Source organism: Hibiscus syriacus, unplaced genomic scaffold (genome assembly GCF_006381635.1).
Source record: "Hibiscus syriacus cultivar Baekdansim isolate YM2019G1 unplaced genomic scaffold, ASM638163v2 tig00110482_pilon, whole genome shotgun sequence".
NCBI classification, from domain to species: domain Eukaryota; kingdom Viridiplantae; phylum Streptophyta; class Magnoliopsida; order Malvales; family Malvaceae; genus Hibiscus; species Hibiscus syriacus.
In genome coordinates, this window is record NW_024062758.1 from 5,407,832 (window position 1) to 5,431,696 (window position 23,865).

At 36.0% G+C, this 23,865-nt stretch overlaps 2 protein-coding genes and 1 pseudogene across 4 annotated transcripts; 2 read left to right on the top strand and 1 right to left on the bottom strand.

Annotated features, from left to right (window-relative positions):
* The first annotated feature begins 4,798 nt into the window (after positions 1-4,798).
* On the top strand, positions 4,799-9,294 carry LOC120128983 (phosphatidylinositol/phosphatidylcholine transfer protein SFH13-like). Of its 3 annotated transcripts, XM_039146588.1 has the most exons (15): positions 4,799-4,840; positions 4,986-5,073; positions 5,161-5,464; positions 5,562-5,661; positions 5,845-6,111; positions 6,598-6,675; positions 6,751-6,855; positions 6,941-6,990; positions 7,079-7,178; positions 7,285-7,383; positions 7,476-7,589; positions 7,678-7,843; positions 8,009-8,400; positions 8,500-8,574; positions 8,863-9,294. In XM_039146588.1, exons 2-15 carry the CDS (start codon positions 5,067-5,069, stop codon positions 8,962-8,964), a joined length of 1,959 nt encoding a protein of 652 aa, XP_039002519.1. In that variant the 5' UTR covers positions 4,799-4,840; positions 4,986-5,066; the 3' UTR covers positions 8,965-9,294. The 3 variants fall into 3 exon arrangements, with proteins under 3 accessions (XP_039002519.1, XP_039002518.1, XP_039002520.1); XM_039146587.1 differs by lacking the exon at positions 4,799-4,840 and having other exon boundaries at positions 4,897-5,073; XM_039146589.1 differs by lacking the exon at positions 4,799-4,840 and having other exon boundaries at positions 4,904-5,073; positions 8,938-9,294.
* A 1,422-nt stretch (positions 9,295-10,716) lies between these two features.
* LOC120128989 (GPI-anchored protein LLG1-like) lies at positions 10,717-12,051 on the top strand. The gene is made up of 3 exons (XM_039146595.1): positions 10,717-11,045; positions 11,121-11,177; positions 11,517-12,051. The coding sequence occupies exons 1-3, from the start codon at positions 10,967-10,969 to the stop codon at positions 11,870-11,872; spliced, it is 492 nt and encodes a 163-aa protein (XP_039002526.1). The 5' UTR covers positions 10,717-10,966; the 3' UTR covers positions 11,873-12,051.
* Positions 12,049-16,167, bottom strand: LOC120128985 (annotated as a pseudogene).
* Positions 16,168-23,865: the final 7,698 nt, after the last annotated feature.

A 23,865-nucleotide genomic window follows, 5' to 3' on the forward strand; every position in this document is an offset into this window, starting at 1 on the left:
TCATATTTTCTCATAGTGAAATTCTTCTACCGTTGCCCGTGGTTTTTACCCTATATTATTTAGGGGTTTTCCACGTAAATTTTGTGTCTTCTTTTTTATTTTCTCAAATTATCAGTTACGATTTTGCTTTATCCGATAGCCGTCTTCCGCAATAATTGGTATCAGAGCCAGGTCTGAGTGTGTAATATCTGCTTATTGTCTTTGTGGTTGCCACCAAAATGTGGATCCTCCAACATAAGAAAGTAAGCAGGTATTACCTATTCTTTGAAGGTTCCAAAGAACTATTCACGATAGTGAAATAGTGGGAGCTATCCGTAATAGAAGTTATGACAACGAAATTTGATATTGAAAATTTTAATGGGAGAAATTTCTCATTGTAGAAATTGAAGATGAAGGCCATCTTCAGGAAAGACGGTTGTTTAGCAGCTATCAGTGAAAGGCCGGTAGATTTCACAGACGACAACAAATGGATCGAAATGGACGGGAATGATATGACAAACTTTCATCTAGCATTAGCAGATGAAGTATTGTCAAGCATCGAGGAGAAGAAGACAGCTAAGGAGATATGAGATCATCTCACCAAATTGTACGAGGCCATATCGTTGCACAATAAAATTTTCCTTAAGAGGAAATTGTACACTCTCCGGATGTCAGAATCTACTTCAGTGATGGAGCACTTAAACACACTTAACCCTTTATTTTCTCAGCTTACATCCTTAAGCTGTAAAATAGTAGAACAAGAATGTACTGAACTTCTACTTCAAAGTCTATCGGATTCGTATGATCAATTCGTATGATCAACTCATCATCAACTTGACAAACAGTAATGTCACCAGTCTAGTTTTCGATGACGTTGCAGCTGCTGTTCTACAAGAAGAAAATCAGCGCACGAACAAGGAAGATAGACAAGTAAATCTGCAACAAGCAGAAGCGTTGACAACGATGAGAGGGAGATCAACATAACGTGGCCAAAGCAGCAGTCACAAACATGGTAGATCGAAGTCGAGAAGCAAGAAGAATTTAAAGTACTATAACTGTGGAAAGAAGTGTCACTTGAAGAAGGATTGTTGGAGTCTAAATAAAAACTCCAATCCACAAGGCAATACTGCAAACACTTCAGATGATAGAGATGTTCTATGCTGTGAAGCGTCAACTACCGTAGAAGGTAGAAAGAGATATGCAGACATATGGCTCATTGATCCGGGAGCAACATATCACATGACCTCAAGAAGAGAATGGTTCCATCATTATGAACTTGTCTCAGGAGGATCTGTGTATAGTTACAATGATCATGCCTTAGAGATCATTGGTATAGGAACCATCAAATTGAAGATGTACGACGAAACAATTAAAGTTGTTCGAGATGTGCGGCACATGAAAGGCCTGAAGAAAAATTTATTATCCTACAAATTGTTGGATAATAATGCAAACAAGATTAAAACACGGAAAGGAATCATGAAGGTGTTCCGTGGAGCGCTTGTGGTGCTGAAAGGCGAAAAGATAGCTGCAAACTTGTACATGCTGAAGGGAGAGACTTTGCTAGAAGCAGAAGCCTCTATTGCCTTATGTAGTTCAGATTCTGCAATGATATGACATCAGAAACTTGGACACATGTCAGAACAAGGAATGAAAGTCCTTGTGGAGCAAAAGCTACTTACAGGCTTAACAAAGGTATCACTTTCTTTGTGTGAGCATTGCATATAACAAGTAAACAGCACCGGTTGAAATTCAACACATCAAATTCTAGAGGCAAAAGTGTTCTAGAATTGGTTCACTCTGACGTATGGCAAGCACTAGTTATATCCCTAGGCGGAGCAAAATACTTTGTCTCATTTATTGATGACTACTCCAGGAGATGTTGGGTGTACCCTATAAAGAAGAAGTCAGACGTGTTTTTAACTTTCAAAAACTTCAAAGCGCGGGTGGAACTTGATTATGGAGATAAGATCAAGTGTTTCAGAACAGATAATGGAGAAGAATACACAAGTGAAGAATTTGATTACTTTTGCAGGAAAGAATGCATCAAAAGATAGTTCACAGTAGCGAACACTCCTCAACAAAATGGAGTGGCAAAGCGGATGAATAGAACATTGTTAGAAAGAACAAGAGCAATATTGAGGGACGCAGGCCTAGAAAAATCATTCTGGGCAGAAGTAGTCAATATCGCCTATTATTTGGTGAATCGAGCTCCATCAACTGCAATAGAGCTAAAGACACCAATGGAGATGTGGACTGGTAAACCAGATGATTATTCAAACCTCCATGTATTTGGAAGTATTGTGTACGTGATGTACAACTCCCAAGAAATCTCAAAGCTGGATCCAAAATCCAGGAAATTTAAATTCATGGGATATGCTGATAGAGTAAAAGGGTATCGCTTGTGGGATCCTACTGCCCGCAAAGTGATCATTAGCAGGGATGTTATCTTTGTAGAAGATAAACCACAAAGAAAAGAAGACGATGATAGCGCTGAAAAGTTAGAGACTACACATATACATGTTGAAAATGAGGTTGAACAAGGAGATTCTTTTGAAGCATAACCATCACATGATGAACAAGAACCAGAGAGTGATGAAGCTCCAACAACTCGTCAATCAGATCGTGTGAGAAGACGTCCCAGTTGGCACTCAGATTATGTTATAGAAGGTAATATTGCATACTGCCTTTTAACAGAGGACGGTGAGCCATCAACATACCAGGAGATTTATATGCTCCAGCCTGAAGGTTTTGAAGAAAAAGAAAAGAAGAACTTGGTTTGCAGATTGAACAAATCTCTGTACGGTCTAAAGCAGGCGCCGAGGTATTGGTATAATAGATTTGATTATTTCATTATGTGCCTTGGATACAACAGACTTAATGCAGACCCTTTTGCTTATTTCAAGAGGTCTGGTGATAACGATTTTATTATATTGCTATTGTATGTGGATGACATGTTGGTTGCAGGACCCAACAAAGATCATATTGAAGAATTTAAGGCACAACTGCTAGGGAATTTGAAATGAAGGACTTGGGATCAGCAAACAAGATTCTAGGGATGCAAATTCACCGAGACACAAGTAATATGAAGATTTGGCTTTCACAAAAGAATTACTTAAAGAATATCTTGTCACGATTCAACATGCAAGATTGTAAGCCAATTTCTACCCCTCTTCCTATTAACTTTAAATTATCCTCCAGTATGAGTCCTAGCAGTGAAGAAGAGATGATGGAGATGTCTCGAGTACCGTATGCATTGGCAGTGGGAAGTTTAATGTTCGCTATGATATGCACAAGACTAGACATTGCACAAGCAGTGGGAGTGGTTAGTCTGTACATGGCGAATCCAGGCAAAGAGCATTGGAATACAGTAAAGAGGATCCTGAGATACATCAAAGGGACCTCAAATGTTGCATTATGTTACGAATGATCAAATTTACTTATTAATGTGTATGTTGATTCTGACTATGCAGAGGATTTGGATAAAAGCAAATCTACTACAGGATATGTGTTCAAAATTGCTGGTGGAGTTGTAAGCTGAGTTTCAAAATTGCAGTCAGTTGTGGCTACATCTACAACAGAGGCAGAATATGTAGCAGCTACACAAGCTAGTAACGAAACAATTTGGTTGAAGATGCTATTGGAGGAGCTTGGGCACAATCAAGAGTATGTATCTCTATTTTGTGACAGTCAAAGCGCCCTGCATCTAGCAATGAATTCAGCATTTCATTCAAGGACAAAACACATACGAGTTCAATACCATTTTATTCGTAAAAAGGTGGAAGAAGGGACGGTAGATATGCAGAAGATCCATACCAAATACAACATAGCAGATTTCATGACGAAGGTGATCAATGCTGATAAATTTACTTGGTGTCGATCCTCTTGTGGCCTGTCAGAAACGTAAGCAACATGATGGTACAAGGTAGAAAGAATGGTGTGAATACATGATTGTTCTAATCAAATCTTCAAGTGAGAGATTGTTCAAAGTCAAAATATGATGGCTATCAAAAACATGTAGGCGGCTAATTAGGCAAATTGGCAGCACACAATTATTGGATTTAGACAATGGTTAAATTATAATTTAGTTATTGTAATTTAGGATATTTATAAATTAGTCATTAAACTTCAACTATAAAATACCCTAGCTCATTTAGCTTCAAAATCATCCTAAAGCATTCTAGCTTTCTTCCAATACTAGAGAGAATTTAGAGAGTTTCTTGAGAGTTGTTTTCTCCTTTTTATCAAGAGAGAATTATCATTGTTTTCTCTTTGGTAGATTGAGAGAAGTTATAATTTCTATTTTCTCATAGTAAAATTCTTCTACCGTTGCCCGTGGTTTTTATCCTATATTATTTAGGAGTTTTCTACGTAAATTTTGTGTATTCTTTATCTTTATTTTTATTTTCTCAAATTATTAATTACGATTTTACTCTATTCGATAACCGTGCAACATTTTCTTCTTCTTTTTCTTTCTCTTGCTTCTTAATGGAGGATTCGTGGATCCGTACGATTTTTTTCCCGTAAATGATAAAGCAATGTATCGTATGAAATTTCAATGCGTTGCGCGCCATTCATCTTTTGATAGCTTTAACTCTATTTTTCTCTCATTTTTAACGGTTTTCTCTTTCACCACTGCCAAACACTTAACTCCACCGTTGTTCTACTTCCACTGGAGTTTGATGCTTTCATTGTGGGGTGGTAGTGTTTTTTGGTTAAAGAGAAGAGATTTTCCATTTTTGGGAATTTATTTTATTTCTTTATTTTGTAGCCTCAGCAGTCAAAAGCAAACTTAATGATAACTGAGAGAAAAAGCTTATTCGGTCTCTTTTGTCCAGAGCTGATCTTCTCTTCATTATTTCTTGTCATAACTCAACTCTAAATTTCATTTTAGGCTTACTTTTTATCCCCCCCCCAATAAATTTTCCTGTTTTTTTCAATAATCATTGCGTATTTATATCAGTTGATTCATTCATTTTTGTTTTCTAATTGTTTTATACAATGTGCAGATCATGACGATTTTTTTACATTCCATTGAACAACACTAATATCTTCAAAGATTAAAGCTTTTTCTTTTCAGTCGTGCAGAGATGCCAGGTATATTAATTAATCCTACTATATGTTTCTTGGTTTTATTATGGAAAATGCATTTATATCCTCTTTGATTTATTGTATTGGTAAAAGGGGTGGACGAAATTGGTGCATATGATGAAAGCAGAGATGGAAAGTCTGATTTTGATAACTCTGAGGATGAAAGAAGGAGATCCAAAATTGGGAATCTGAAAAAGAAGGCCATAAATGCATCCAACAAGTTCACTCATTCTATTAAGAAAAGAGGGAAGAAGAAAATAGACTACAGAGTTCCTTCTGTATCCATCGAGGATGTCAGGGATGCAAAAGAGGAAGGTGCGGTGCACGAATTGCATCAAAAGCTTCTTCTTAAGGATTTGTTGCCTCCTAGGCATGATGATTATCATACTTTGTTGAGGTCAGTTGTTGCTTTGGGCAAATTCCAGTGCTCTATTTGTTTATATCAGGCCAACTTTCTAACGTATGCTGAGAATTGTTACTTATTAAACTTGTAGATTCTTGAAAGCTAGAGAGTTTAATATTGAGAAAACAATCCAGATGTGGGAAGAAATGCTTAAATGGAGGAAAGAGTTTGGAACAGATACCATTTTGGAGGTGAGAAATGTTTACTTTGTTGTATTTCTTTCATTGCTTGTTCACTAGAGAAGAGTTAACAGAAAATCTCAAATGAATGTATGCCATTACATTGACTGGTTCAAATAGTCTGGCACTCTTAATTACTATGTTTGTTTCATGGTTAAGGGCTAGGACAAGTTTAACCTTTTGTCGAATGAACAGGATTTCGAGTTTGAAGAGCAAGAGGAAGTATTGCAATACTATCCCCAAGGGTACCATGGAGTTGATAAGGAAGGGAGACCTGTTTATATCGAGCAGCTAGGAAAAGCATATCCAAGTCGGCTTATGAAAATCACTACCATAGATCGTTATCTTAAGTACCATGTCCAAGAGTTTGAGAGAGCTCTATTGGAGAAATTCCCTGCTTGTTCAATTGCTTCAAAGAGACAAATCTGTTCAACAACTACCATATTGGATGTACAAGGACTGGTATTTGACACTTATCTTTATCGTCCTTCAACAAATTGATTTTTGACAACATTAATAATACCATTCTGGTAAAACTTCGCTAGCCTTTCAACTTTTTGAAAATTTTGCATTGTTATTCTACTCAACATTTTTCTTTTAGCATGGTTCTAGACTAAAAGTGAATGCAAAAGCTTTTTTTACCATAATCTTTTCTATGGCATCATTTTGATGATGACTTGGAACGGAGACATTAAGAGAGTGTGCAATTGGGTCTGTCATATTTTCTGTGGGATGTTGCAATACGTTCTTCCTCTAGTGGTTCGTGTTTGTTATTTCCATTATGAAACCAAGTGGTAGAATTATACTCACTGATTACATGTTTTTGAACTGTGTACCATTTTTTATTTCCTCCACAACAGTCAAATGGTTATAATTGGTGGTTAAGTGTTGTTTTTGAAGTGATTGCTCTTCCCCTAATCGGTGGTTAAATGTTATTCTCGAATGTAGGGCATGAAGAATTTTAGCAGGACTGCTGCAAATCTTCTGGCTGCCATGAGTAAAATAGACAACAGTTATTACCCTGAGGTATCTGATCTAATCCGTTGATGTTTTTACTTTATCTTGCTATTTGGAAAGTAATTATCTTTTATTTTTTTACAGACATTACATAGAATATATATAGTCAACGCTGGTCCTGGATTCAAGAAGATGCTTTGGCCTGCTGCTCAGAGATTCCTCGATGAAAAGACAATTGGGAAGATAAATGTAAAGGATATGGCTTTAGGGATTCTTCTTTCTATTTGCTTTCTCATGCTCAGTGGTCATTGAATGCTCTATTTGCTAATTTCAGGTCTTGGAGCCCAAATTTCTCGGTAGGCTACTGGAGGTCATCAATTCTAGGTTTGTTAAATATCTGTTCATTCTTAGGCTTGAGAGAATTCACCCTGCGATATCTCTTAATCCCTTGCTTTTTCTTCACCTCTTTCAGTCAGTTGCCAGATTTCTTAGGAGGGTCATGCTCTTGCTCTACAGATGGAGGGTGTCTTAGATCCAATAAAGGACCATGGAATGATCCGGAGATAATGAAGGTAGGCATCCTTTTAGAATTAGTCCATGGAATGGTTGTTAGACATGATTTTAGGTTTTACTGAACTTCCATCTGGAGATTAACATGTGTATTGTTTCCACTGATAGCTTGTACATAATGCGGAGGCAACATTTGTGAGGCAAATTACCAGAGTATTGAATGACCAGCATAACTATGAATCATATGTACAAATACAATCACTAAATGTAAGTGTCGTGTCTTGCAACCATTCAGTAAATTAATATTCTGTGACTATAATATATTCTCATGCATGTGTTTCAACATATACCCTTGTCAGGGAATGACCAGTGACACATCAGTAGGAGAGTCTGGATTAGAGATGGGTGACCAGTGTTCTCCAACTGGACTAACAAGCTCTGCATTTCGTTGTCTGGCACCTGTTCGTGAAGAAGTGAGTTGCAAAAGCAGAGAATTCTGTTTTATTGGTAACTGGTGTGCATTTCTGGCCTTTTTAATAAGATCGCTTGTGATTTATGCAGGTGAAGGTGTCAGATCCAAATGCTTATTATAGTTGCGATGATGGTTTCCCTAGGATTGAGAATACTATAGAAAGTGACCAAGGACCGATATGTTCCCCCAATCAGTTGCCCAATTCTAGTATTGTGGATAGCCAATCTTATCAAAGAGCATCTTTTCTTTCTGAAGGTATTTGAAAATGCTATTTCATCACAGTAATCAATTTCTTGTTTATTATCTAATCTAGTGTTTGATGATGATAATTTACCATAATATAGTTGATGGATGTTTTCTATTATAATCCCCTACCCATTGGATTTTCTTTTTCCCCTCTAAAATGGTATTGAATTTCAGGGAATTCAATCACACATTTGTTAGACTCTGTTAAGGAAAAATTTGGGAGAAGGAATATTCATTCTGTGGCAAAAATGCTAATAGCTTTATTGGTTAGACTGGCTGCTCTTATTCACACTGTTCTATTTGAATCTTGGAGAAGGCCAAACTCTACTCATCCTTCCAATATGATGGAACCCAACAGGAATGGCCATTCAAATTCAACTGTGCAAGAAGCTGTTAATGAAAAAGAACATGTCCGTCCTTGTATTGAACGTCTTCAGAAACTTGAGAAAACATTTGAGGAACTTAGCAACAAGCCTGCTGTAATTCCCGTGGAAAAGGACAAAATGCTCATGGAATCTCTTGACCGGATCAAATCTGTTGAGTTTGACCTCAACAAAACAAAGCGAGTATGATTCATCTTGGCTGCTGTATAAAGTCAGAGGTTCAGATGCTGGATTTGATTTCAATGCTAATAGTTTTCTTGACAATGGTGCCTTTTTATTCAGGTCCTACATGCTACAGTAGTGAAGCAACTTGAGATTGCTGAGTGGCTGGATAATATACGAGCATCTAAATATCATGTAAGTTTCATTCTCCATAAAATAGTCCAATTCTACAGGCTTGGAATCTTGAGCTTGATCCTATTCTGATGAGGTTGCATGTGTTTTAATATTCTGTCAAATGTGAGTCAGCTGAATGAAAGGAAATATGGGGTCTAGCCTCTAGATCAAAATGAAGCCATTGATTGATAATTTCACACCACCTAGTTAATCCACTTTCGATAGAGAAGTGTTATAAAGTCCTATGAAATGAAATATGGGGTCTAGCCTCTAGATCAAAATGCTGATTTATAATGTTGGTGTTTATAGAAATTACTTTCAAGTCACTGTTTAGTCGAATCGAGGAGTGATGGATGCTGGCATACTTGTTGGCTATTGTTGCAGCAACGAAGATTGTTGTGTGGAGATTGACCTATGTTTTAGATCATGTGAGACCGAGGCTCTTGGAGTAGGAGGTTGATGCTGACAAAGCTCATCATGAGGGGCCAGCTTCGCCGGCGGCACTGCACAGTCGATAATGAAGCATAGGGATGGACTTTTACCTCCTAGCTTCTTCTTCTTCTTCTTCTCCCTTTAACCACTTGCTGTAAGTACGACATGACTGAAGTTATAGTTGTTCAGTAGGGTTTTTTCTGAAGCACAGCTTTGAAACTGTGCATGTAAAGAGAAAAAAATATTCATGTATCAGTGAAAGCATCTTCTTGCAATTTTCACAGGCGGCAGGATTTTTGTTTCCTTGTCGTTGTATTCGAGTATGTCCTGCTTTAACTGTAAAAACGAAGCTTGTAAAATGGAATTTTGAAATCTTATCTTCCACTGAGACAACCACAAATAATACAGAAGTCCAAGAGAACATAAAAATGCTTACACTATTAACCCATTTTCACCACCTGGGACTGAAGAGTGACCATTCAAGACCAGACCTCGAAAACAGAACAAACCATTATGATTCATATCCAGGCAAGCACTCTTTTGAGGTCACCTCTTGGTGCTGAATGGGCTTTTTTGCAGGCAAATTCTTGGGTCATAAAGCGTCCACCCATGTGCAGTTTAATTAAGTTGATGCCAGCCAGCCTGCATCGATGCTTTAATGAGAGAATAAAGAGCCAGAAGACGTGGTATGCAATAACTGCCAGAGCGCTGTGCTGAACTAAATTCTGTTGGAGTTTCAGTCAAGCCAATCATTTCCTATAAAGACCCTAAAAAAGAAAGTACCATCGAACGTTAATTTTGTTCATCGATGGTAATGACATACAGGAATAAGTGCTTTTGTTCAGATATCATTAGCAAAACCCATTAACTATTTTGGTAAACCTTTGTAAAAAGATGAAGTAAAATGATAATAGTTATTTATTTGCAGAGTTAGTGCCAATGTGTATTCATTTTTTGTTTGTGTCCTATAATGGTATTATGTTAGCAAGTCTTAACCTGATGGTGGGATCAGGGATGGATCAAGGCAGAGGCGGATGAGGATGGTCGCCCCTAAAATATATAAAATTATCATATATCTTAGATTATGTTAGCAAGTCTTAACCTGATGGTGGGATCAGGGATGGATCAAGGCAGAGGCGGATGAGGATGGTCGCCCCTAAAATATATAAAATTATCATATATCTTAGATTTTTTTATTTATTTTCTATTGAAATTTTATTTTTATTTAAAATTTTATAAATTTAAATTCTCTCCGTAAAATTTAATAAGTTTAAATTTATTCTCATAACATAAAATCTTGTATTGTCTTTGGACAATAGGTTGGGCAGAAGACTTATGCCCCATGGGAGTCTTGGACCCAAATCATGGTCAATTTATGCACACATTTTTCTAACAATTTCATAACCCATTTACATCAAAGATTAAAATATTTAAATTCAGCTAATTTTCTTTAAATGGAAAAGAAAAATAAAAGAAAATTGTTAAAAGTAACTTTTAGTCTCTCATTTTCTAACTTAGTCGCTAGACTTTTTTGTTCACATTAGTACCTGACCTTAACTTTTTAGTCATTTCGATGTTGAAAAACTCTGAGATTTTATTCCAGGTGTGACAATATCAGATTTCCACAGCATAATGTGACCAAAAAATTGATTCGAAGAGCAAATTAGTTTGTTCTAATTTCAGGGATTAAAAGTTGTGTTATCCCAAGAAAAACCCTACCCTTACTCGTTTTAGAGTTAGTGGCTGGAAAAAAGAGGGGGGGGGGGAAACAGTGATGAGCTGTTATCAAGTTTCAATGATAACAGGAAACACGGCTTCTTCTCTGCTGTCTCTCCGTCATCTCTATTTCATATTTTATCTCAGATTACCATTAAAATTCTCTTAGTTTCAGCAGTTCAACCTTCTCCTTCTCCTATTGCTTGAACTTGAACCTGAACCAAAAAACAGATAAACAAAAGCTGCTGCAAGATTAAACAAGTTGATGGGGACAAATAAGTTGTTGTATCGGTTTTCCGTGTTCTTCTTTCTGCTGGGTTTCTCTGCTTCCACTTCGATTTCAGGTAATTTATCAATAGATTTCATAGCTTTCATGCTTTTTTTATTCTTTTAACATGCGATGATTTGAATAACTGCAGATGGTGTTTTCAGCTCTTTCACTTCTACCGGAAGGAATCTCCTTCAGGCCAAGAAAGGTTCTTTTTTTGACCAGATCTGATGCCTTGGTTAGGGTATTTCACTTCTTGGTGTGTGCTCATTCGGGATCTTGCGCCATTTTAGGCAAATACATGAGTTTGCTACTCAAATGAATATGATTTAGGCTGTTGAAAATCTTTACCATGGTGCAGAAAGGGATTGCCTTTCTGGTTTCCATGAAACTGGTGATCTGGAATCTGCTGCTGAAGTGTTTACTTGAACTGTGAATTCTGCTGATTTGAAATAGTAGTTATTTCTTTTTTGGGTGAGGCTTAGTTGTTTAACCTTGAAAGGGATATATAATTAATTCTTGATGTACTATTCCTTATATTTTGCAGCTTGTCCTGTTAACTTCGAGTTTCTGAACTACACAATTATCACAAGCAGATGCAAAGGACCCAAGTTTGCACCTCAAAGCTGTTGTTCAGCCTTCAAGGATTTTGCTTGTCCCTATGCTGAACAGATCAATTACTTGACAACCGATTGCGCTTCGACGATGTTCAGCTACATTAATCTTTACGGGAAATACCCGCCCGGCCTTTTTGCTAGCGAGTGTCGTGAAGGCAAGTTAGGGCTGGCTTGCCCTGCATTGCCACCATCCGCATCAGAGAACTCCAGCGGTAGTCGGCAGCTGATTAGTAATCCATCGATGCTGGTAGTGGCCGCAACTATAGCCGCTGCCATGTTGTTATGAAAGCCCGGAGAAAAAATCCCAATCATTCCATTTGTTGATACATGCATATGTTCCCACTTCTGACATTGGGAATAAGAGTTACAGTGTTCTCATTACATCAGGTTTGTTCTTCTCGCATGCTTTTATTTTTATTTTCGATTTGTTTTGTAGACAGACATTCCAGTTACAGATTTAAGTTAATTTAATTATTTTACGTTTGATATGGCTAAATATGCCAGAGTTTACAGCAGGACTAGCTGTGTTTATGGATAATTACATCATAATTAATATTCTATCCATTCAAGGGCTGATCTTCAATGTGACACTCCTTAAGAACAAAGTTCCGTAAAAAAATATAACTTAAAGAAGCTCGTGTTGTTACTATGCCCTCCATCTCTTAAATCCAGGCCAGGAAGGAAAATATTACAGTAGCTTAATAGTGCTACCATAAATCTTGCCACGCCAAGAAACCCAAATCTGCTGCATTATTGCTATACAAATACCAGTGATGATGAAGATGTTCGACTTTAGAAAGTACCCCAATATGCTTCACCACATGATGTTGGCCTTCGATTTACGTCGGAACTGCTTTTTTGTTATGCACCACGAGCCTGGGAATGTGCTTAACTGCAAAACACTAGGTCTATGTTAATAAATATACCATATAAAAGAATGGGGCATTTTCTTATTATCGTAAAATATCGTGTGACCACTAAAGCTAGCAGCTCTGAAAAGCCTATGCCACTTCAATCCGTATCCTAGAACCTCTGAATGCATTAAAGAACTTTCAAGAATGAACATACACCTGCTGGACATATCTGTCACTTGCATCTAAACTTGAGTAGCATTGAAAAAACCAGAGCATCTTGAATCATTTCTTAAGTGACAAAACCATCAGACATCGGTAAAACGGAGGTCAGATTAAATGCAATTGAACATTGAAGTTAATGTTAAGTGATAGGGTTGAGTGGTACTTACATTGCTGATAAATTTTGCCCCAAACCATGCAGTATCAACACCATGAGGAGGAGGAATGACTTTTATTCCATTTGCTACAGAAGGGGAAAGAATCTCATATAGCTCATTCTCTAACCTCTCTGGGAACAGTTCAAACAAACTCAAAACCGCAGATATATCATGCTACTGTCTATTTACTTGAAATGAAACAAAAACGAATGATAAAAGACGGAAAATGCAGATTCTACCTGCCAGTCCTGGTAAACATCCAGTTCCCCCAGACAAAACTATAGTCTTGAACCAAGCATCATCACCTGTCAATTCTGCAGCATGGCAATGATCCATGCAAAGTGCTACTGCCTGATGCAGTCCCATGGCACGCCTGTACAAAGATATAACTTATAAACATTCAAAATTTTCTTCCTTGTGTTTCGGTTCCAAATCATTTGCAAGGAGTCAATAAGATCTCAAGAACATCACTTGTAATCAATTAACCTTTTGATAGTTCATAAACATTCTACATTTTCTTTACTTGTATTTTGTTCCTTGTAGTATTTTGTTTCTTATAGTATTTTGTTTTTAATCATTTGCAACTTGCAAGGTATCAATAAGTTCTCAAAAATAGCACTCATGTTTCTTCCTTAATGACTTGAGAGAAATAATTTTATTGAAGCTACTATTTACAGACTTACACTCCTGCAATACGGGGCTGGAATAAGATCTCTCCAGTTTGAAAGCGTTCCTTTGACAGAGTAAACCAGCCCACAGCTGGAACCTCCAGTGATGCTCGAGTATCTTTGATAGTTCGGTTTTATAATCAGTAGCAACATAGCATAGGTTCTGTATTTTAGTCAAACTAAAAGAGTATCAAGAAGATTGAATGAGCATGTTGCCAATTTACAGCAAGAAAGCAAAAGGAAATGATCTTGAATGAACATCAGAGTGAAGATCTGGAGTCTCCAAAGGTCAACTAGGCATTGATTCCAAAAGGGAGCAAAAACATCAACGTAAATTTATCAATTTTAAACACCTTTGACACTACTAAACCATATAAAGGAAATAGCATTAACCCTAAGTTGCAGGGGATTACATCATACCTCTTTCAGTGTCCGCACAGTGTACAACGATTCAAAGTTAACGTTGTTCTGCTGCAAGAGTTCCCTGAGGTATCCTGTGAGTTTCAATGCTCCCAGTCCAATAACTTCAAAACCCACCTTATGCATAACTTTCCCATTTAAAACTATAAAACACATAGAGTAACCAATACAAATCCAGCATTCAGTTATTACAGAAAAATGGAGTAAGAGGACATAGTAAAATACACATTAGACTGAAAATAGTCACAATGACTGGTTCTTTTAATTCCCTTTTTAACAGGAAAGAAAAAAACTAAGGGATTAAGAAGATAGACATGCACAAGACATCATAAAATAATTCTAATAATAATAAACACTGATAAATCACCATCAATGTTAATTATCAATCAACACATGCTAAAACAACTTGAGAGAAATCAATTACATACTCGGAACAACAGAAGTAACCTGGAAACCAATGTTAACAACAATTCCAGATGTCCGTCTTGCTGCAAAGAGAGCTAAAGTTGCCTGCATTAAATCATATGAAAAAGTCATTGAATTAAGAAGAAAGGAATACTAAAGGACTCTGTCTTTGAAGAGTGAGTTGGAGAGGATGCTACATCTCCACATGTGACAAATAGGGGAAGCAGTGGAAGATTTAAGTTTCATCCAACTTGAACCGTGCATGAGTTTTGAGAGGGTATAAGCATGGTAAACAACCATGTTCCTTTTTTCCCCTTCCTTCGACTATTTCTTGTTTGGTTATTTCTTTTGAGAACAATAATTAATAGACAATATCTACAGATACAATGATGTACCTGACTGACAGCACAAACAGCAGGAACATTCATGTCAAACAATACAGTGTGGATGGCGTCTCTAAGCTGCCTTCTTGATGCTTTGGCGGAATCAGTATCTGGAGAAATGAATCCAGAAGAGGTGAAAACCAGAACGTCAACCTTAATAGTCTAACTATCACTTGAAAGAAAATATATTATATAGTAGCTAACCATCATAATGACATAATGGAATAGACAGGACGATGGGTTGAGTGGATGGTCTAACCTGGCATCCTGTGGAAGAACTACATCATCATATTTGCATTCCAAAATCACCATTCGAGAGAAAGTTAAAGAAATTAGAGAAAAGCCAAGAAAAAAGAATGAGCAGTTGCAATGCAACAAACCTGCTATAAATCGTGGCAAAAAAATGTCTAAGTCTAGAATACAATGGAGATTCGATGTTCCCGAATTCCTGATGAACAAGCATACCAGAAAAGTCAGATACAACATGTTAAATTAGCATCATGTATACAAGGAAGCTGAAGTGCTGAACACATCTAACAACGGAATGGAGTTCTCCAACATCTGGAAAAAACCCTTTTTTGTAAATCTTACAAGCTTACCAGAAAAGTAGCCGACTGCCCAGATGGACAAGCATACTTGCTCCAACCAAACTTGCAATAGCCGGAACCGCCATTGTAACCAAAAGGAGCAAAAAAGATGAAGACAAATCAAGAACAGCCCAGAGTTTAACTTTGCTAAAACTGAGTTAATTAGCATCAGTAGGGGGAGAAAGGATTATGGTATCTAAGACTTGAGAGATAATTAAATTACCATCAATAATAACAGAACCAGGGACTTGTGCACGTTGACCATAAATGCGCACGAAAGATAACTCCCCCGCGTGACTTGGGAATGGTCTGCAAATCAAAACGTACTTGGCTCAATTACTCCACGCTGACTACGGAAACTCCAGTTCAGAAAATGTAAAATGAACACACAGACTGTTCCAATAAAATTAAACCCAACCCTAAACCTCAAAATGATCACGAGACAAAACGATCAATCCAATTGTTTTAAAGTGATAACCAGAAGAAGATGAAAAGGGGGTACGAACTGGAGAGGATATCCGACTCTTAAGTTCATCTCGGCGAAGAAAACAGAGTCCCAGTGATCCCCGTTGTGTTGGTGGTTCTGGAGGAAGTAAATCCAAAGGCGATTATCGGATACAAGCAATCTCCAGGCTCGGCTAACGTAACTGAGCTTGATGGCGTCCTTGGGACCCACTAATCTGAGTATCTGTAGCAGAATATCCAGCGGGATACTATCGAACAAAACTCCCAGAGACGATGAATCCAGTAAGGTCGCTGCAATAGACGAAGATGAAGAAGCTGTTTGGAAGGGGGAAGAAGTACGATTGGAGACTGATCCCCACACTTTCCTCAGCAGCGTGGCCATGGCTAAGCTTGAAAGGAGTGGATATTGAGATGAGACGGAGAAATGGCGGAGCTAAAAGGAACAACGACACGAGTTGGGTGGGTGGCGTGGTAGTTGGCGGTGACGTGGGAATACTGGATCAGGACACGTGGGTTAAAGCAGCTGAGTAACGGAGTTTCCAAGTTTACCATAATTTATAGATAAAATAACCTCATTAACCAAAAATGTTTTATAATATACGATTTTAATCAATTTTTTTTGAATTTGCCAAAATAACAAACTAAATCGTAATGCGATCGATAATTCGCAACACGATCTCCGGTATCGCAAATCAGTTTCCAGATTCGCAACGCGAACTTCGACTATCGCAATGCGAACTTGGACTATCGCAACGCGAACTTGGATTATCGCAATGCAAACTTGGACTATCGCAATGCGAACTTGGACTATCGCAATACGAATATGTAAATTGCAATGCGATAGTCGCATTGCGATTTATTCCAAATTCGTTGCGATAATCCAAAATCGCAACGACTGGTGGTATTGCATTTGTTTCTTAAGAATTTTCTCTAAAAAGATAGTATTCGTGCGGACGTGTCGAAGACACGTACGACCACGACCACGACCACGACCACGACCACGACCACGACCCGACCCGAGACGAGACTAGACGGACGGCGGCGGCGGCGCGCGAGAGTCCCCCTTGTTCTCTATCACTCAACAAGAAAATGGGAAAGCCAAGCCTTAAATACCATTCCCAATAGTGTTTCCAATACTATGTGGGATTGAGCATTACCAACACTTGTTTCCAATACAATGTGATTATTCAGGAAACAATTAACAATCATGCACCTTAAAACAACTGAATCAGCAACCAATTGCATTAGTATTATACGATTAAATATGTCATAATTAAAAGTCAATCTACAATCAATCGCGATTATTCCAATTTTAAGCAAAACATTCAAAAATAATATCACTATTTAAGGCTCAATCCCACATAGTATTGGGAACAAGTGTTGGTAATGCTCAATCCCGCATAATATTGGAAACACTATTGGGAATGGTATTTAAGGTTTGGCTTTCTCACTTCCTTGTTGAGTGATAGAGAACAAGGGGGACTCTCGCGAGCCGCCGCCGCCGTCCGTCTCGTCTCGGGTCGGGTCGGGTCGGGTCGTGGTCGTGGTCGTGGTAATGGTAATACGTGTCTTCAACACGTCCGCGCGAATACTATCTTTTTAGAGAAAATTCTTAAGAAACAAATGCAATACCACCAGTCGTTGCGATTTTGGACTATCGCAACGAATTTGGAATAAATCGCAATGCGAACTTCGACTATCGCAATGCGAATATGTAAATCGCAATGCGAACTTCGACTATCGCATTGCGATAGTCGACTATCGCATTACGATTTACATATTCGCATTGCGATAGTCCAAGTTCCCAAGTTCGCATTGCGATAGTCGAAGTTCGCGTTGCGATAGTCCAAGTTCGCATTGCGATAGTCGACTATCGCATTGCGATTTACATATTCGCATTGCGATAGTCCAAGTTCGCATTGTGATAGTCCAAGTTCGCATTGCGATAGTCGAAGTTCGCGTTGCGAATCTAGAAACTGATTTGCGATACCGGAGATCGCGTTGCGAATTATCGATCGCATTGCGATTTAGTTGGTCATTTTGGTAAATCCAAAAAAAGTTGGTTAAAATCGTATATTATAAGACATTTTTTGTCACTGAGGTTATTTTCTCTAATTTATAACGGAGTTACCAAATTTACCTTAATTTATCCCATAGTAGATATCAATTCCAAGTTTTCCTTAATTTGTCTCTATAATTTGATTTTTTTAGTTGTCTAATGTATAAATTAATATATGTTTAGAAGTATTTTAATCAATTGATAATATACAAATCTTGTAAATGTATTTATTCAAATTCAAGACGTTTAAAGAGAATAATATTTTTCTATCATTGAAACCATTTAATTTATTTTTATAATTTGAATTTTAAGTTTATTAAGAAGAAATATATAAATTTTAAGAGTTAAAATTATTAATATATTGTTATTTAATATTTAATGATAAAATATTTATTTATTTTAATATTTTAATTAAATTATTATTTATAACTTTTAGAAGAAACAATTTATTTGTAATTTTTAAAAATAAGAATGACCTATTTATTACCAAATTCATATTTAGGTGATTTTGAATGTAACTTGCCCATAAAAATAGAGTGAGAAAGAGACGGCACCCTAATGGCATAAATATAATAAACATTATTAGTTTAATAACCAAAAAATCATTTTTTTTGAAGAATATCTCTCGTACAATTTTTTAAACCCCGACAAACTGTACAGGTAAAATTATCTCATATCCTATAAAAAACGTGTAATCACCTCGAGTTCTATGAGACACAATTCTCCTCCAACGTGAATATATTTGCCAGATAATGTAATTTAATATTTCAAGATATGGGCAATTTATCGCGTTTAAAAATTTGAAAATTTGAAAATATTCCACAATCTCTCGTCCTACAAAGCGCGAGGTTCTTTTGAATATGCGCCTTTTCAACATACCTCGTTCCTTATAAAACACAAATTTCCATTACTGAATTCATCACACATTTCTCTCAAAATATATATCTCTCACACATTTTCTCTTTTATATATTCCATTACGATTATTATGTTGGGATTACTAAGGCTTAATCGAAGACATATATTTGAATATTGGCGGACAAATCTGGAGGTAACCTTTATTTATTTATTTATTTTGAATTTTTTGTTTATTTATTTCAAATTATTTATTTATTTTGAATTATTTATTTATTTATTTAATTGAATGGGTATGATCGTTCGTTTGACGTGTTATATCAACCGTTTCATGGACCCTGATAAAGATATTCTTCCATATTTATATGAAGCTAGTTTTGGTTACGTTAGCACTATAATTGGTGGTACGAAGTTGCATCCTCCGTTGATAAAACACATTGCTAGAACAGTGGAGATCGAAGATGCACACGTTTCATTTTCCTTGTGAGGATGTAACTATTACCCTTGAAGATGTTGCATTTCATCTTGGATTGCTTGTTGAAGGAATGACAATTACTGGTATTGTCCATGGGTACTGGGTCGGCTTGTGTAAGGAATTGCTCAGACTTACCCGAGAAATAGCAGTATGAATGGAGGAAAGATTAAGATTAAATTTTTATACGATAATTTTTTCGCATATACCCGCCAATGTTGCTCTAGTAACTATGGAGATAATTTTTTAAATCTATGTTTATTTATTTTGATTTTTTATTTATAATATTGAAATTTTATTTTAGTTTAGTTATTGTAATTTTTACGATAATTTTTAAATTTATTCACACTACTTTATTTTGCAGCGATTTGCTCGTGCTCATATTTTACGAGTTATTGGGAAATCTTGATGGAAGATAAATCTTGAAACAAAGTGTATTTGATGTGGTTGTATCATCTACGCGTTTTGTGGGACTCTAAATATAAGAATTTGGGATCAACAGTGTTGGCCTTTTTGTTTTGGGAGCTATGTAAAGTTGTTGATCCGAACAAACAAGTTATTTGAGGGTGTTTGATGTTGTTACAATCATGAGCTTGGTTGCGAATGTTGTTTTTACAGTCGATTCCTACACACCCGACCCCATTTGAATTTCCACTACTTCGGAGGTAATTAAAAATAAATTACATTTATATATTTAGATTATTATATATTTTTAGGGTTTTACAAATAATTATATTTTGTTATATGAATGATAGGTGGACTAGTACATTAACTCACTCCCACCTACCAAAAACTCTACGTGATTTTAGATTGTTGATCGATAAGATGACAGACGAGGTAATAATTATAATCGATTTCATTTTTTTTAATTTAAACATCTTTTTTTAATTCGAGTTTATCTAACTTAGTTTAAAAAAATTGTAGTTGTTGTGGACGTCGTACAATGATCATGCTATTAGATTGTCTATTCCGACCAAAGTAGGTCTTAACTCGGGAGTTTGGATGTTTTTTGGTCTCGTTGACAGTCTATGAGATAGTCAAATGACATCCTACCAGTCGCGTGTTGTGACAATTTAATTGTGTCTAAACGATTCTGCAACCACCACCAGACTTGGACGGCTTTCATAACGTGACACGACAGGGGAAAATGAATGTTAATTGGGAGATGCATCATACAAAATGGGTGACGCAGTGGATTGTGAGATCAATTTGGCAACCTGTTTGTCAACCCATCTTCGACTATAGTGTTTCAAATGATTACATGTTGTGGAATGAACAATATGGGAAGTCTCATATATTGACCGGAGAGGATTGAACACGAGAAATTTATGTGTCTTCCTAACACCGGTCGCTGACGCAACATCCATCGACGTAACGTAATGCTAGAGTTGAAGGGGAATCAAGCTAGAGAATAAGAAAACACGCACTAGCCTCGTCCTAAATAATGACACAGACACATTCATAGTCAGCAGCAGAGCATCAGATATTAGTGACACCACATATATTCACCCACTCGACTCAGTCAGTATTTCAGCATATATCGACTTTGATAGAAGGTTTTTTCACCGACACATGGCATTTCTGTCTGACGGTGGTTGTTCATTCCCATTGTCTTCATGTACCAGTTCAAACATATTATCTATCACTTCTGTTTGCATCTGTTCCACCATTGAAAACAAACTTCAGATGCGACAATGTTGAGAAGTCGTCGCTACAAAGCATGTTCTACCTCGGTCTCATTCTCAATGCTAATGTAGATGGTGATGACGATGACAATGATGATGGTTGTGGTGGTGGTGGTGGTGGTGGTGATGATATTGATGGTTATGTTGATACTGATGAAGATAGATTGATTCGTAAGAATCTTAGTCGGGCTTGTCGTCCACCACGATGTGATACAGGTATACATATGCATCATTAGTTATTTTTTTTCTTGAAATGAAAAATATGATCCTCAAATATAGGGCTATAAAAGAGACGAGACATATCGTGAGCTACTCGAGATCGACTCGATCAAGGCACGATAAATACTCAGATTGAATGGACTCGACTCGAGCTCAAACTCGACTCGAGCTCAAACTCGACTCGAGTTCTTAATGAGCTGAAACCAACTACTCGATATTCGACTCGAAAAGCTCGTGAGCAGCTCAAAAATATAATATATTATTATTTTATTTTTAAAAAACATAAATTATTAATAATATTAATATTTATGTATTGTTTTTTAAAAATACATTAAGATTTTCATGTATTTAAGGTTCATGTTCGAGTTTGACTTTGAGGCTTCAATTGAGTTAAGTTTAAGAATTTATTTTCATTTCAAGCTTTTTCGAGCTGCTCAAGAGCTTCAGTTCAGGATTTTGAGTTCGAGTCGAGCTTGAAAATTTTAAGCTCGCGAGTTTTCGAGTCGAGTCGAGCTCAGCAATACTCGAGCTCGACTCGGCTCGTTTACACCCCTACTCAAATATGTATGAAAAACTTTATTATAATTTTTTAGTTACTCGAACTCCAGTAACATTTTTAGTGAATTGAACTTGCAAAAATATATTTAGTTAATCAGACAATTAAAATACAATATTATGTTTTCAAAAAAAATTCAACACAAAATAAAAGACCTTATATTTGGTAGAAAGAGAGATTCTGCCACATCAGGAATCCTCGTGGACCTTGTTTTTGTGTAACATGAGATATATTAAATATCGCGTCTGTTGGGGTGCGATGACCTCTATAAATAGACACCCAAACCTTGGTCTTTCTCCTCACATTATTTTTCATTTATTAAAAATAATGTATTTATGGGGGAAATTTGTGGTTCCAAACTTTATTTTTGGGTCTTTCGACTCTAACGAATGACATTCAAGCTTGTCTTCAAATGAGGAGTGGGTTAAAGAGGCAATAAAATTGATAGTTGAGGATCATAAAATTAAACTTGAAGAAGAAAATAATAAGTTGGAAATAGAGAAGAAGAAGAAGAAGTATAAAGACTTCTCAATCCGGCATAGCAAATGAATTCAAGAGAGGAATGAAATAAAAAGTACAACTGTGTAGTTTACGGTTGTAGTGAAAAAATAAAATAATATATGAAAAATGTAGCTTTTTATGTTTTAAATATATGATTGAGTCGAATTGAATATATTGTTCAATTTTTTTAAAATTATTAGTTAAGTTTTGATATATCAAATATTCAAAATATCAATCAAATTATCCTTCAACAACATGATAATTTATTTAAATATTGATTTATAAACATAATAAAAAAAGAAATTAATGAAGTTACAGTTAGTTGAAATGAATATAAGAGGAGTTAAAAGATGTTTTTTTGTATTCTGTATAAATGTTTGATGAAGACGAATATACTTTTTCCTCTTGGTCCTGACGTTTACAGGTGTAACGTATCAAAACTGGCTATTTGTCCTTTTAGTCTTAGAATAATCGAGTTGCTTTTTCATTCCTTGATCAAGATGTTTCTTCCTAATGTTTTACAGCCAACTCGATGTTCATACCACTGACATATTTGTACTCCCTAAACCCCTAAACATCTTCCAAAGGTTATTTCCATTTGATAAGGTCAACATGTAATGTGCTTCAAGGCCATACTCATCAACGGGAACTTTCGCTTGCAAAAAATTCATATGTCGTGTTGTAGATTTTTTAAGCTTCATTGAAATCAAATCATACAATTCATCTTTTTTGATCTACGTGTTGAAGGCAATATAGAAATAAGTTTCAGAATGAAATACATTTGTAGGAAAAAGATCTTGTCATTAAATATTTTTTTACGAAGATATTCGTCCAACACGATTATCGTATCGTATATATAGATAGACAAATTTAAAGAATCTCGTGCTTTACAGAACGCAAGGCCCACTATCAAATCAGATGTTATACGGTAGGGGTGCTTCCACATCAAGAATCTCTGCAGTCCTTGTTTTCTACACAACGTGAGGTTCCATCATTTCTTTGTAGTTTGTTTAAATTATATTAATTAAGTTTAAATTATTAATAGTTGGTGTTTAAATTATTCTTCAACAATATGATAATTAGTTGTTTAGTTCGATGCATAAATACTTTGGGAACCATCATATTTTTATGAAATTTATTTAAATGCTAATTTATAAACATAATAAAAAAGAACTACACAATGTTTCAGTTAGTTGAAATGAATAGAAAATGAGTCTGATTATGTTTTGTTGAACCTATATTTTGACATAACAAATGAGGGCAAAATATTTTTGAACTTAATTGAACTTAACCAAATATTTCAAAAATAATTCAAAGTCCAAAATAACTTGAAAAATATGATTCTAAATTGATTTATATATATGAAATATTTTTGAGTTAATTAAAATATGTTTAAAGTATTTAAAGCTTTTAAAATATGAAAAACACTATTTGATCACTATTTGACACTGTTCACGATAATGTTCATATATGGATATTGTTCATGAATTGTGAGTTTTGAAACTTTAAGTAAAGTTTCGAAACTTTGCCTCCTGAAATAGTTTTAACGATTCAATTTTCTTCAATGGTCATATTTTTAAGTAATAGTTTGAAACTTTCATCAATAGTGTGGTTTCGATACTTTCTCAATATTTTTGAAACTTGCATAAATGTTTTGAAACTTTATGTGTAGGCAGCCACAATTATGAGAAATGAATGCTTCCAATGGCTATAACTCATTCTCAATGGCTATAAACGACTTGCAACTCATTCCACACTACAAAAACAACCCGAT

Coding starts and splice junctions, on each gene's coding strand:
- LOC120128983 (XM_039146588.1), top strand. Junction 7,179..7,284: donor ATGATCCGGAGATAATGAAG/GTAGGCATCCTT, acceptor TTCCACTGATAG/CTTGTACATAATGCGGAGGC. Junction 8,575..8,862: donor TACGAGCATCTAAATATCAT/GTAAGTTTCATT, acceptor TGGTGTTTATAG/AAATTACTTTCAAGTCACTG.
- LOC120128989 (XM_039146595.1), top strand. CDS start 10,967: ATGGGGACAAATAAGTTGTTGTATCGGTTTTCCGTGTTCTTCTTTCTG. Junction 11,046..11,120: donor TGCTTCCACTTCGATTTCAG/GTAATTTATCAA, acceptor GAATAACTGCAG/ATGGTGTTTTCAGCTCTTTC. Junction 11,178..11,516: donor TCTCCTTCAGGCCAAGAAAG/GTTCTTTTTTTG, acceptor TATATTTTGCAG/CTTGTCCTGTTAACTTCGAG.